The sequence below is a fragment of the Coenobita brevimanus genome, chromosome 97 (assembly GCF_032717465.1).
Source record: "Coenobita brevimanus isolate Jiangsu-jjx chromosome 97, ASM3271746v2, whole genome shotgun sequence".
NCBI lineage: Eukaryota > Metazoa > Arthropoda > Malacostraca > Decapoda > Coenobitidae > Coenobita > Coenobita brevimanus.
Window position 1 is genome coordinate 24,408,341 of NC_137050.1, and position 16,158 is coordinate 24,424,498.

Sequence of the window (16,158 nt, forward strand, 5' to 3'; positions counted from 1 at the left end):
ATCTATATATATAGATATATATATTTGAGGGGTGCAGTAGAGTAGTCAGCCACGTGCCACAAAAAAAATGAGAAAATCGCATTTAAAGTTTTGCAACTTTAAAATTGGGATAACAAGCAAAACCAACAGAGATAACTTCATCAACTTTGTTTTAACTTACAGCTTATTGAATCTAGTTTCCTGTATGTGACGGATAATTTGCAAAGAAAAACATACTTTGATGGTACGAAAGTAAATTAAACTAGGGGAAGTTTATTATCTGGTAAGCACACGTGTTTGTCCGTTGGTTAAAAACAGTATTCTTTTGACACACCACACAAATTTTTAGACATCAGATAAGTTGTATGCTGCAAAAAATTAAATAAATGTGCCATTATAACCAAAATAAACTCTGAAAACCATTGGCATTACCAAAAACAAAGTGTCATTTTTACCAATAATACCAACTGATGTGTCACCACTTTAACCCATACCCTACCAAAAAACATCTTTATAAACAGAAATACAATATACAATAGGCCTAATTCATAATCACAGTAATAATGAACACTAGAAAAGGTAACAGGCCAAACTCATTATTCATTCATTATCATAGCCAAGGTCATTGTCAACATCCTCAGCATCAACCAAAATGTCCTGTTGTTCCTGTGTAGGTTCTGACGGAGTTCCTTCCTGGTGCAGCAGATTTTGCTGGGCTATGATATCAGTAAGATAGCCACTGAATGACAAAGGGATGTAGGTAAGGAGGGCTTGCAGATCACTAACTTTACTCTTTTTTAAAACACAGTGGTTTATTATACTTTGGTGTGAGGGGAACATCGCCTAGATTAAACTTTCTGACACCGTAGTTTGCTTTACCTTTCATCAGCCGTACAGCTGTAGCTGGAGCATTATCATCATACGACACTGTTATGAAATAGCCCTCTCTGTACTGCAGTCTGAACATGAATCTTCTAGCATCTTTGAATTTTATATTCGGGTCACTAGTTTTTCTCTGGACAACAAAGCGCTGCACTGTGTCAAAGTTTAGGAAGTTTTTCTGCTCCATTTTAACCACCTCATAGCGTTGTTCTGTGGTTGTATGAATGATGTGAATGTACTCATCCAAACTATGAATGTGACCATACCTACTGATGCGTTTTTCAATACCGCCAAAAGCTCGATCACAAGCCATGTATGAATGTCCAGGTATTAGGTAAAAATGATCAGTGAACTGGACTCTACCTGTGTGTAGTTCATGTAAATAGTTCAGCACAATGTTTATGTTTCTATTTTGTCCACCACAATTGTCAGTGATAACAACTAATTTGGAGAAATCTTCAACACTGTACTCTTGTGCAATCCAGTGCTTAATGCAACTTGCAACCTCTACTGAGCCACCCCCGCGTGTCACTTCATCCCATACATACATCATCGATTTTCCAGTTTTCAAGTTATGAATACACAAGTTGTACACCCAGAGTTTATGCTTGTAATAAGCAACACTTGTTGATACTCTGGGTACAGGTAAGGTTTGCTGCAAATCGACACAAATCACTCGAGTATCAGGATCATTGTTATAAGCATAATCCTTCATAATTTGCTGCCCTTGACTAGCCAATTCTTTATGTACAGCTAACTGAGCTTCAAGATTATGTAGAGAATCGCCACCAGCATCCTTAGCAGCGCTTATTGCAGTCAACAACTCGTCACACTTACTGCAAGTGTTTGTAGCAGGAGGCTGGAAACCAATATTATAGTTCTTGGTGAACACATTCCGATAATATGAATATTTCACAGCACTCTCACTTGGGTATTCAGTGGTCATCCAATCAACATACCTGTCGTACAACACCTTTATAGTTGCTTGTGATTCTAGATACTTCCTGTGAGGTGACTTAGCTCTGCTGTAATGACTACTAACTGTTGGTAAGAGCTGTATGTTTTCATGAACATGGTCAACAACACCAGTAGGAAGTGCATTACCTGGTCTGCTTTTGCCACGCCTATCACCTGTACTTACACCTGTGACACCCACACACTTCACTGCGTACTCGACACGACTTCTTTTTAAACCAGAGATTGACAAGAAACCTTGTCTGCACACAGAGTACACTGTATTCTCATACTGAACAGTGTAGGAGTAGCTGAACCTACAAGCAGGGCCAAAAGCTGCATTCTTTGATGGTCGATGTCATTTTACTGGTAGCATACCCACTAATTTCTGTAAATACACATTTTGCATGTTAAAATCACCTAGCTTCCAAAATTCAGTGAATATCTTATCAGTCACTGGTCTTGTAACCTTAGCAAAACAACCATCTGCCCAAGGTGGTCCCATACTCCTGGCTGCAACTTGTTGCTTTGTCGCCATGCTGGTATAAGCTTCGCCAGTTCTTTTCTTCTTTGCCACATTACACTGCCACGTTTCAGGCTGACGCACTTTCTTCCTTCCCCTCGAGGTGCTAGGGATGTTTAGCTCACTGTTATCACCCATTATGATACACAATTAACCCGCTGCATGCCGGCTATTTTTAGCCCTATGGGTTACTCCAGTGCCGGCCATTTCTCGACCTTTTTTTTTTTTGGCTAAAATGATAGATTTTGATGTGGAAACAACGAATTTCGCCTTTAAAATGCTGACCGAGGCTCAGAAATGGGTGTTATTCATCTAGTATACTCGTATACAGGTATAGTCACTCTCTCACGTTCACTACATACATGAGAGAAAGCCGTTTTCTATGTAAGGTACACAGTACTCAGGTATTTATGCTGGGAAGGTATAGCAATGTTCAGCACACTTTTCTGATTACTCATTACTTCAGCGTCTATCACAATTTGTTTGTCTTTCTCACTGTGAATGCATTATCTTACACTTACTTGAAGATAGGTACAACCTGACTTCATTATGTACAGTCCTGGCACTTACAAGAAGGTATTTACAACTTGACTTCACTATATAGTCCTTACACTTAAAAGAAAATATTTACTACTTACACTTACATGAATATATTTACAAAATGCCTTCACTATGTACAGCACTGGGTGAGGCACACAGGCAGAGTGAGGCAGAGCGAGGGGGAGAGCGAGTGAGTGTGTGGCCTTGACACCTGGGGAATGGTAGAGGAGCAGTTACCTAACATGCCTGCCAGTTTTTACCTGCGATCTTGAAAAATGCGGTCACAGTGAAGTTTTTTATTCTAGACCGTTTTAAAACAGCACTGGCACTGGCCGCGCAGTTATGTCTGACCGTTTTAAAACGGCACTGGCACGGGGTGGGTTAATGTTGTAACAGCAAGAAAATAAGATGAAAACAGAGATTCCACTGAATGGTCCACAGGGACACATGCATGGACTTGTGGAGGGCAACTGAGTGTAAACCGCGCTCCCATTGGCTGAAAAACGTAAACAAACTCACAGCCGCGCTCCTACGCTGTTGCTCATTGGCTAGAGAGGCTGCAAGACCAGCTGATGGCATTTGGCTGTCTCCTCCATCAAAGTGTGGGTACCTACTAGACACTATGTCAGCAAGTGCTGTAGGGTCACACCTTAAAATGGGATTTTCACCCTTACCGACATTTCTGTTTCCAACCTCAAGCCTTACTCTCGACAGAGGAGAGTTGGAGGAAGACAGTGTTGTACATAACTCTATTTCATTAATTATGGCACTTGGCTGACTTCTGTACTGCACACCTCATATGTTCCATGCCCGAGAGGATAATCTCTATAATGCGAGGGGCACACTCAGAAAGCTCTCTGCCATGGAAGCAATACTCATTCTACAAAAAATCAAAGAAGTACTGCGCTAGGTACTCCCTGTCAGTAGCTCCAAAGTGCCACAGCCACTGCTTCTTGGGAGGGTCCACAGGCCTTACTAGAGTGATGGGACAGGTTAAGGTGATAAGGTTGTGATCGGAAGAACCCAACAGAAAGAAAAGATTAACAGTGTAAGCAGAAGGACTAGTTGTATGTATGGAAGAGGTCAGGTATGATGGAACTCTCTCCAAGGCAGTCAGGGATACGGGTGGGATGCTGTACAAGCTGCTCTAGGTCATTAAGGATAGAAAAGATGTACCGGTATGAGTAGATTTGTTCACCATATGGATCAGTGAGAGAAGAAAGTCAAAGGTGGTGGTGAATGCTGAAATCACCTAGAATGAAAGATTTCAGAGAACGGAGAAATTGATAGCATGTGTTCCATCTTAGAAATAAGACGGTCAAAGAATTTTTCACAGCCAGTAGAATCAAGAGATAAGTGAACAGGACAGATAAATTGGTCAAAGAATGACTGGATGGCCAACGCCAGAAAGTAAAAAACTCGGTAGATTCACGTTCAGGAATACAAGAGCAAGATATGTTGTTGCATATATACACACAACAGCCACCTTTGGCTTTGAAATGAGTGTAGAGAAAGTAATGGGATACAGAGAAGGGTTTGCTTTCAATAGTCTCAGACAGTTGAGTCGCAGTTAGGAAGAGAAGGTATGGTTTTGAGGAGGAGAGGTGGTGCTCAACAATGAGAAAGTTAGAGGAAATTTCGTGAATGTTGCATAAATGAAGACGTGTGTCAGACAGTAGTTTCAAGCACCTCGCTTTGTCGTCACTGAGAGAGGGGCAGATGGTGGGGATTTTTTTGTGTTGCAATGCCATTTTTAATATAATTTTGAATAGGAGGTGTAGTGTGTAATGTGCATGTAGTTTAGTATTGGCAGTTAGAGGAATTTGTATTGGAGAACATGGTGGCCTACTCCCTGTGTTACTGAAACAATGAGAAAATTCGACAAAGGGGGATGATTAGAAGCTAGTCCCAAGGGCTGATGAATGGGAGCTCCAGCTCTCCCTGTCATCGGCTTTCCATCCACCTTGGGAGTATCGCCCTGTTCGACTGGTGCTAGCCTGCTCCGTGTGTATATATTCCATCTTAGACGATTCCGGTGCTGTTCCTCCATCACTTCCCCCCTCTGACTTCCTCATGGCTGACATTAAAATTTCTTCAGTTGATGTATTTTCTACCATCACAGGCCTCAGTACCAATAAGGCATATGGGCCTGATGCAGTCCCTCCTGCTGTTCTCAAGAACTGTGCTTCTGTGCTTGCACCCTGACTAGGCAAACTCTTTCGCCTTTGTCTATCAACTTGTACCTTTCCTTCTTGCTGGAAGTTTGCTCTCATTCAGCCAGTCCCAAAGAAGGGTGGCCATTCTCAACCCTCTAACTATCGCCCAATTGCTTTAACGTCCTGTATCTCAAAAGTTCTCGAGTCTATTTTAATAGAAAAATTTTAAAGCATCTTTCCTATCACTACCTTCTTTCTGATCGTCAGTATTGGTTCCACTAGGGACGCTCCACAGGCGATCTTCTCACCTACCTTTCAGACTCCTGGTCATCCTCCTTTCGGGACTTCGGCGAAAGCTTTGCCATTGCACTTGAGATCTCAAAGGGTTTCGATCGACTCTGGCATAAATCTTTAATTTCCAAACTGCCCTCTTACGGTTTCTATCCTTCTATCGGTGCCTTCATCTCTAGCTTCCTCTCTGGTCGCTCTATAGCCGCTGTTGTACTGTAGACGGCAACCGTTTTCCTCCTCGAGCTATCAAAAGTGGTGTTCCTCAGGGTTCTGTCCTATCACCAACTCTCTTCCTTCTTTTCATCAGTTACCTTCTCGGCAGTACATCTAATCCTATCCACTTATACGCTGATGACTCAGCCTTCCATTTGCTTCCCACGTCGTCTATCACAGCAATTACATCAACAAACAAGGGATGAGGCTATGGCACGCCTAATGTCTGACTTGGCTTATGTCTCTGATTGGGGTAAAAGTAATCTTGTTTTTAATGGTTCAATAAATCAGTTTTACATCTTTCAATCCGCCAAAATCTTCTGTAGGAGTAGCCTCTAATTTTTGACAATGTCCAACTCAGTCCTCCATCATCTTTAAACATATCTGGAGGGAGGGGGTTCTCGGGATTTATCTTGAAAAGATCATATTACCTTACTTATAAAATCACTTCCAAGAGAATAGGTGTGCTAAACCGACTCTGTACCTTCTTTACCTCTGCATAGATATTGACTTTGTACAAGGTTTTCTTCACCCCTGTGCAGAGTACAACTTTCATGTGTAGGGAGGTTTCCCATATACAGCTCGTTTCAGCAAGGTGGAGTCAAAGGCTTTTCGTCTTATTAGCTCTCCTTAACTGGTTCCCTTCAGCCTTTGCCTCTTCGCCGCGCTGTTGCTTCGTAATCTCTGGAACTGTCTCCCCCCTATCTGTATTCCTACTGCCTATGACTTCCATTCTTTCAAACGCTGTGTGTCCAGGCATGTCGAAATGAACAGATCTTGAATTTGGCTCTATGCTATCTTTTATTTTTTATTTCTTGGAGGGAACAGTCTTACGGGCTTTTGGCTGTTAGTTCACTCTTCCGTGCTTATATATATATATATATATATATATATATATATATATATATATATATAAATAAGCCTCTGTGGTACAGTGGTAAAGTGAGCGTTTTCGTACACTGAAGAACGAGGGTTCGCACCCCTCCAGGGTAATATACTTTGGGAATGTTCTTCTGACCACTTACTGCTTGGTGGACATAAGGGATATGAACCAGTGTCGCATAATAGAAAGTATGCTTGCACTCAGTTGGCTTGCGCGGGCCAATTACACTTGGTTCACAGACTACATCCACATCCAAAGCCACTCCAACACTACAATTACACATACAAGCACTTCTCACCCTTCATACAATCTCTACTAGACAGCCGAAGCCACTTGGTAGAGATACATTGGCTGTATCATCCCCACTTCGGTCGGAATAGGCCGTTCCTGCAGTGGACACTCAAACGGCTGATGAGATGATATATATATATATATGCACGGAGGAGCCTCTGTGGTACAGTGGTAGAGTGTGCATTTCGCACGCTGGTGAGCGGGGGTTTGCCTCCCGCCAGAGTTGTAAAAACTTTGGGAAGCGTTCACAAAGTCACTTGCAACTTTGACGGACACAAGGGGTGCTGTGGTTGAACCAGTGTCCCATACTAGTATGCTTGCACCCAATCGGCTTAAGGCGGACCGATTACACTTGGTTCACAGACTACACACACATCCAAAGCCACTACAACACTACAATCACATTCACAAGCACTTCTATACAGTCTCTGCCAGAAAGCCTAAGCCACTAGGTAGAGATACATTGGCTGTATCGTCCCTGCTTCGGGAGGGATAGGCCGGTCCTGCAGTGGACCTCAACGGCTGATGATGATGATGATCATGATGATATGCACGGAAGAAGGAAGTAAAGGCACGAGCCCGTACGATTGTTCCAACAACCTGCTTGCCGTGCCCGGTTACCTGAGAAAATAATTGGTAAGTTAATTAGGAATATAGACAGAGGAACTTGTTCTAAATGAATCTGCCTCTGAAGGTACACTATCCTGGCAAATTTGCCATTAATCCGAATGCTTAAACTTAGACATGAAATTTTGCTACAGTGCACAAAGATTTTTGATGTTTGGTTACACGCCGTGTCACTGAGAAGGAACACCAGAACTAAGCTTTAATAATAACCGGTTGTGATAATTTCTGGCTAAAAAATGAGACCACTTCGCACATGACGTCCCATGGCACTAAAACCTCCAGCTTCAATAGGGTTAATGAAGTCAGTTGGGTCCAGATTTAGACTCTGCTTGTTTCAAATTCCTGAACTTCTTACTTCCTGCTCCAAAAGTAGGGTATCGGTATGCTTTATACGATAATTTTAGAGAGAGAGAGAGAGAGAGAGGGTATTGAAGCTGAGGGAATTGTGGAAGTGACGCATAAATGATTATACTGGTGGTGATTATAACGGTGATGATGATGATCGTGATAGTGGCAATCGTGATTATGGTGATGATGATGATGATGATGATGATGGTAATTTGTCTTTGTACTGTCCTACGTAGCCTTGTTTCACATGTGCGTGTGAAAAAGAAATGCATAGAAGTAGAGGTCGTGACAGTGATGATGGTGGTGATGATGATGATGATGATGATGATGTTATTTATGATGATGAGCTTTATGTTGATAGCAATGACGAAGGTGATAATGAAAAGCATTAACACCAAGGGGTGAAAGGCAGTAATTCTTGACCACCATCATTATCGAAAGATAAGACTGGTACGAACAGTGATGAATTCAGATATGTGTTAGTTCATATACTGTGCTTATTAAGTCTCAAATACTGAAGCAATTAATTATTAAGTAATCAGTATCAGTAGTAGGATCACCAACAATAAAGTTATATTACAACGCTGATGAGGGAGACAGAACAGTCATGAAACTGATAATTTGTAGCAGTTACCCATCCACTGTATTATGTTTTTTTCTGTATGGTAACCCCACACCCCAACAAGGTACCAACTAACGTCACAAAAGATGCTCAGGGTAGTAAAGCGAGCAGACCTTGTCTTCTTAGATCTTGACCAGAACAGTGGAGGAAACCAATCATTCTAACTGGATCTACGGTAGGGAGATTGAACAAGATCGGCACCCTAAGCATTACACTCTTTTTTTTTTTTTTATGTGTCCGATTCTGGGCATAGACTTCACAGACTGCTCCCAAGGCCCAGTAGTCATTCTACAGTACATACCATACACCTACACCTCTGGGGGCAGTGCCTTGCGACAGCAGCAGTGCTGGGGCACTACACTCAACTGGGATGGGATAGTTGGGATGGTTTGGCTCCCTGGAGATCCCCTGGGAGATGGTGCCACCGCAAAGAGGTTTCCCATCGGCATCAAAGATTTTGAAGAAAACACTCTATGTAATATTTTGTTGTTCCACTTTCTCTCATCCGGTTCGTTTCTTGTCCCATCAGGGTCATAGAGACCGAGGCTATGATACTCAGTAGGAACATTTTAAATGAGATTGACCAATCGCTAACGGCTGATATATATATATATATATATATATATATATATATATATATATATATATATATATATATACTGTATATATATATATATATATATATATATATATATATACTGTATATATATATATATATATATATATATATATATATATATATATATATATATATATATATATATATATATATATACAGTAATCCCTCTACTTTCTGGATGCCCACTTTCCGGACATCCCCACTAACCGGACATAATCGTCCCGGGATCCAATATTCCCAAAATGGTCAGAAAACCACAAAAAATTCGAAAAAAAAAAAACGATTTTTTCCTGCCCGTAATTTGAACTTGGTGCGCAGGGCGTGGGACAGCTTTGTTGTGGCGTGTCATTCCTCCGACGTCCGCTAGAGCGCCCCTGCATCCTCCCCACTTTCCGCCTGTCTCTTGTCGCGAGTGAACGCTCGTTGTCATGGCTGCCCACGTGCTCGCTTTTGTGGTGGTGCCTTACCTCTTGCAGGCACTCCTGCTGCTCTCGTGCCCCTCCTTCGTGTGTGTGATGATGGCCCCGCCGCCTGAGAAGAGGAAGAGAGTGGTACTGACTCTGCAGAAGAAGCGGGAGATATTGGAGAAAGTAGATGCGGGATGGTCTTCTTCACGCATCCTCCGTGAGTTTAACCTGGCCCAATCTACTTTGTTTGATATTAAGAGATCCCGAGACAAACTCATGCAGTACATGGCTGACTTCTCGTCGAAAAGCAAATGCAATATGGAGAGGAAGATGATGTTTACTCCCAAGTTTGCTGAAGTCGACTGCTCCACGTTAATTTGGTATCAACAGCAACGTGTTACTGGTGTGATGGTACGTGGTACGGAGAAGAAGGCTGCTGCTGAGAAGTTCGCAAGGCTTCACAACGCCCTAGACTTCAAGGCATCTGAGGGTTGGCTCTTCACATTTAAGTTACGGCATGGCCTTACCAACCGTAAGTCTCATGGTGAAGCTTTGGACGCTAACAAGGATGGAGTAGAGGAGTTTCGGCACAAGGTGAAGGGCTTGATCGACAGGGAGGGCCTCACTCTCGGTCAAGTCTACAACACTGAAGAAACTGGTTTATTCTATCGCTCTTTGCCAGCGAACACTCTAGCTGAGGAGACGGAGAAGCGTGTACCTGGCCGCAAGCTCTCCAAGCAACGGCTATTTGCTTTGTGTTGGATCAATGCTAACGGCATGCACCGGCTTAAGCCCGTTAATGTTGGCTATGCAAAGGAGCCTCGGTGTCTTCAAGGGGTGATGGATGTCCTTCCTGTCATCTGGTACCATTCTTTGAAGGCATGGTTCACAGCCCAGATCTTCAGAGACTGGTTCCACCGCCATTTCGTCAAGGAGGTCATACATTACCAGACGGAGAAACTGGGAATCCCAGGCGACCAGGTAAAGGCCCTCCTTCTCCTCGACAATGCACCTGCCCACCCGTGCGACAAGGACTTGGTGGCTGAGAATGGCCGCATTAGGTGCATGTTTCTGCCACCTAATACTACTGCTCTCATCCAACCAATGGACCAAGGAGTGATCGTGGCAACGAAACGCCTATACTGACGGAAGTTCCTGGACAAGGTGATGGTTGTTCTCGAGGACGAGGACGAGCTCAGGGAGGGATGGGACACACGAGGCCAGCGGACTTTGGAAAACCTTCGCTGCTACAACATCAAGTCTGCCATTTACAACTGGGCCAGTGCATGGAAGGAAATCCCTGTCAAGACTCTAGAAAATGGTTGGTCTCGTCTGCTTCTCGGAACGGATGCAGAGTATGATTTCCTAGGTTTCAACGTGGATGATACTTCCATGCACGTTTACGTGTGCACGGCGATGATGTTGACGTGGACGAAGTGCGTGAGTGGTTGGATGATGACAAGGGCGATCCTGGGTATCAGACCCTGTCTGATATCGAGATCGCATCTTCAGTTGCAGGTGTCAGTATCCAGCTTGAAGATTCTGACGAGGATGGCGACGATGATGCGGACTCCTCTCAGCATGACACAACTCCAGCCATCCCCAAGCTGAGCGCACTCCGGGAACACCTAGAGTTCGTTCTGGAACACCCGGACTGCGAAAGGGAAATGGGGCCCTTGGGACTTGTGGAGGAAGTGCGTGCTTTCAGGCAGCGCATCATAAATCGTCAGAATCGTCGTTCCTTGTGTCAATCAACGATTGACAGCTTTTTCAGGCCCGTGACCCCCGCTGTGCCCAGCCCTGGCTCCACTCCGTTGCCTCCCCAAGACAGGCCCTCATTCTCCGAGCCACAGCCCAGCACATCAACCACGGTGGAGTCACCGCTCAATGTGAGTTTCCGTCTATCTTCAGAGTCGTCTGCAGTGGGTACGCCATCACCATGACCCAGCGACGCACCCCTAAGTCACCTGGCAGTGATACTCTCAGACTCTGACAGTGATTAAACGGCAAGAACTTCTCCACTAGACCACACGGGAATTTAGTTTTGTGCAGTGAAAGTAAAACAGTGCATACAGTATTGTAAAGAAAGTAGAAATATGAGTGAAAAGACAAAATTTTTGGACTAAATTTAACGTAAATACACTTGTGATTTGTTTTGAAATTGGTTTTATGAGTGGAAAGACTTAAAGTGCAGAGTGCAACACTTATTAAGTTACAATGGAGCATAAGTAAGACAAAGAGTGTGCAGTGTGAAGAGATTGGACTTCTGAGTGTGAATGACTAAGTTCAGTGCAAGACTTCATGAACAGTGTACTGCAAGTGCTTCAGGAAATCCTTCTTACTGTCAGAGTCTGAGAGGAGGCGGTTATTCATCGAGATGGCCATGGACTTGCTGTAAGTAGGCAGAATGTTTCATACTGTACTCTACTGTATTTTCCATACTATACTTACCTCAAACACCTCATTTCACTCTTTTATGTCCCTTATTGGTGTGAATATGTTGTATCTTAGGTGCTATGCATGTGCAGTAGGGAGGTGTTTTTCTGATTTAGACTAGGTTAGGGTCCATAACTACCAGTCCAGGAGCCAGGGACTTGTAAGTACCCAGAATGTTTAATATTGTATGAACCTACCTCAAAAACCTCATTTTATACTTCTTTTGCATTTATTTCAGTCTCTTATGTCCCTTATTGGTGTGATTTGGGTCTTAAATAGGTGCTATGCATGTCCAGAGGGAGTTGTATAGGTGTTTTTCTGAGTTAGGGTCCATAAGTACAAGTCCAGGAGCTGGTGCTCACTATCCGGACAGGACCATTTTCCGGACATGCCTATGACTCTATTACGTCGGATAGTGGAGGGATTACTTATATATATATATATATATATATATATATATATATATATATTTGCCTGCAGTAATTCTAGTAATTAAGAAGCAGTAGAAATACGTTTGTTAGAGCCTACATTTCACACTGTTATTATCATGTACTTGACTTTCAGACTTGTAGAAATTAACTGTAATTTTTTTTTTCAACGCAACCAATGGTAATATTTAATGCATTTATGTTATCTTTTGATTGATATCAACTACAAGAAATTTTTCGAAATGGTTATATATTGCCTCAATTAACCCCTTTACTGTAGGACATCTCCTTTAATACAGTATTTGGAAGTCGTAAGAATATAATTGTTATTACGTTATTTTAGAGAATGGTGTTCATAAAGCTTGCCAAAATCATCTGTGAGGGATTTCCCTTTAGTTCTTTTGCTTCCCTATCTTTCTCGCTTACGCAATGGGGCTGATTAAGATACTGAAGAAATTATACTAATAGATATTAGTTACGTAATGTTAAATATAATAGGGACTGATTGCTCACGTTTTGCCGTAAAATATAATTATTTAAATAAATATTCACACTAAACCATCTTAGTGAAATGATGAGGTTCAGATGCACTTAAGCAAACTAGAAGCACTCTTTTATGAATGAAAGGGTCTTAGTTTCAATTTTCATTTTAATTAATGTGTCTTCAAAGGAAGCAACTCTTCTAATGAAGGAAGTAATGACGGTGTTGATTAATGAATCCATTTTATGTCAGTTGTTCTTTGTGTGGACATCTTATCTTTATAGCATCCTTATACCAGAGGGAAAGCTTACCCTAAAAATGATTTCACCATACAGGTCTTTTAAGATTTTGTCTGAATATTTCTCTTCTTATCGTAGCACTTGGTCTGATCATCATTTTTCATGTTGAGTATAGTGCCTCCTTGATTTCTTTCCGTCTAAAAATTACTTTTCTTATTATGTAAATGAACATCCAGTTCCATATTAAAAAGACAGATAGAAGCTCCAAGACTGCTACCATAATCCACAGAATTAACGGGTTGGTGACCATCCTACACTCCTTGCAGCATTTCACGATTAAAAAAAAAAAAAAAAAATTAGCACCCTCATGAATTTCCGAACCCATGCTCGCAAGACAAGGACTGCTACTGCATCGGGTATCTTCTTTCAGTAATTATTATTCTTAATACTGTAATATTAAAATAAATTCATGTGAACTTCAATAATATTAATGTGCTCTGTCATAGCGTATAAAAGTATATCTCTTAAAATACTCTTAGCCATAATCATGATCTGGTTATACATGAGAAAGGGTTAGCTGTGGCAGGTAAAAAAAAAAAAATGAGTAGGAGCAGACGAGATTACTCTTCGCAGAACACGACGTCAGTCAACATAAATAAATGAATAAATAAATGATCGCCCCCTTCCCCCCCCCCACACACTTTTCTAAAACTTCACCACCACCACACCGTAGCGTCGCAACATATCCCAACTGTAAGAAGCTGCCGGGTTATGAAAAAGTAATGTGCATCGTATATATATATATATATATATATATATATATATATATATATATATATATATATATATATATATATATATATATATATATACTTCCCATTACTTCCCATCTCTCTAACTCCACTCTCTCTCTCTTTCTTCCTGGAAAGCCTCTCACCTCCGTATTTCCATCACGTCCCTCTTAGCCTCCTTACGTCTCACCTTCCTACATTAAGTTCCTCCTTGCCAACGTTATTGCCGTCCACATCCTGCCTCTCTCTCTCTCTCTCTCTCTCTCTCTCTCTCTCTCTCTTGTACTTCCAAATCTCACCTCTGTGTTTCCCTTCCCGGCTTTCACTACTTGTCTTCAGATAATCCTTCTTCCTTCCTCTCTCTACTTCGGAACCCATAACTTTCCTACTTCTACCTCCTCTGCCTCCTTCAACCTCCTGTCTCTGCTACCCCCTACCCCCCAGTCCCTACCTCTTCTTGCTGTGTTCACTTCATGAAAGCCCTCTTCCCGCTTAGACCTCCTCTCATCACATTTATCGCAACACTTCCCCCTGTCTCTGTTTCCGCTGTTCCTACCTCCTTGACCCCCTCGCACCATTTTGCTACACTATTTTTCTCCAAAGTCTGTTCTGTTTTTTTCCTCGTCCAGACCTGTATCCTCTTCTCGTGACTTTATTTCCATACCTCTGCCATTCATTTCCCAATTCTTTTTTTAGCCATTCTTCCCTCTTTCCCTTATCTCCTGCTTTCCAGTCCAACCTTCGCCCAGCTGTCTCCTTGTCCTCCTTTACCGCACTTCACGATTCCTGAATACTTTAATACTTTCTCTGCCTTCCGGTGTGGGTTTAATAATTCCCATGGCATTCTGACATCCTTCGTCTCTCCACTTTAATCTCAGTTTCAACTAACCTTCATTTAACTAACACTTTTGTCTCCCCACTGCCTTGAATATCATCTCTCTCTCTCTCTCTCTCTCTCTCTCTCTCTCTCTCTCTCTCTCTCTCTCTCTCTCTGCTGTATGTCCTTCATTATCTCTTCGTTCTTCAAATCTCACTTTCCATCCCCTCAGCCACCTTTCTCCTCCAACTCCATATTTCATTCTCAGCTCCCTCCTGGCGTGCACAGTACCTTTTTTTTTTTTTCTTCCGCATCCTTTTCTTTCATTTTAATTCATCTTCATTTTTGTATTCTCTTTTTCAGCCATCGTTCACATCATAATCCTAGTCATACCTTAACCCCTCGTTTCAACTTATCTCTCCTTCCCGTAGCATCCACAGCATGCTTATTATTTATATTTCAAATGGTTGTAAGTGAAAACCAGACTTACATAGTATTATTTTTTATAGTAAGTGAGGATGGTGTGAGCAAACTCGGAGAATCTTTCGCCTATTATATGTTTTCCCTCGTTGTCAACCACCATTTGTAATTATTTAGGTTTTATGTCAACAACACCTATTGCCTTCTAATTCTTTTAGATTTTTACATTATCCTTCATTTTTCCTTGCTACATTCACGATACTATGTTTCTTCTTTAGGAACAACAAATTTAGTTTTGTTAACCATAACTCCTCTCTAGTCGTTTCCAATCATCACTTTCTAAACAGTCTTTCCATTCTTTTACTAGTGTTCCTTCCTATGTATGAGTTCTCCCATTTCATTATGATTTTTTTCTTTTACTTAAAATTCCTACAATTGTTTCCACAATATTTTCCATTTTTGCAGAGAAGTTCAGGCTAACTTTCCTACCAAGCTCATCATTGGTCATTTATTGATTTTTCTTCCCTAATCTGTTTGTATTCTTCATTTCTTAGTATTTCTCCTTACTTCTCAGGTTCATTGATTTCAAAGGATGACTGAAAGGTTAATGGCCTATAAGGATTTTTTGGCAGTGTAGTCAAAGATTTGTTACTTTTTCTGATCATTCTGAATGATAAGCAAAATCTAATTATGCTCGCTCGTTAACTAGGCTTCCAGTCCTCATCCCAGCATTACAGTCAATCTACCCCTACCCCTACCTTAACCTCGTTCTATGAGGATGTCCTTTATATTTCTGTCAGATTTATAGAAAGACCAAACTAAGGCCACCTGTGCTGGTGCAGACTTCATGGTAGGGTAAGATTGCTGAGTGTTCTGTCTACGTTACATGGATGAGTATTTTTAAGAAAGATAATGCAGATGTCGGAAGATCTGGTTGGTTATGAACGTGGCAGTTTCCGGAGAGATATAGGATGCGTAGGTCAGATACGAGCATTTACAGTCCAATGGATAGAAGGAAAAAGGGTAAGAGGAACTGCAAGACATTATTTAGATTTTAGAAAAGGCATTTGACAGAGTGAACACATAATAGGTGCGTATGGTTCACAAGAGAAATTGTTAAATTCTGTGAATTGATGGGAAAAAGAGAATAAGTTTTCGTTATAAAGGAACGATGATCCCTTGCCACGTCTCGTCAGGCTATAGTCAATTCT

General features: G+C 41.7%; 1 protein-coding gene across 1 annotated transcript in view; it reads right to left on the bottom strand.

The window, feature by feature from the left end:
- Positions 1-579: 579 nt before the first annotated feature.
- LOC145413629 (uncharacterized) overlaps positions 580-16,158 on the bottom strand; it is a 155,445-nt gene continuing 139,866 nt past the window's right edge. The window contains exons 29-31 of the mRNA XM_080283290.1: positions 3,673-3,735; positions 801-1,820; positions 580-718 (exon numbers count right to left, since the gene is read on the bottom strand). Of these exons, the coding sequence (XP_080139416.1) occupies positions 580-718; positions 801-1,820; positions 3,673-3,735 (1,222 nt within the window). The remainder of the gene's footprint in view (positions 719-800; positions 1,821-3,672; positions 3,736-16,158) is intronic.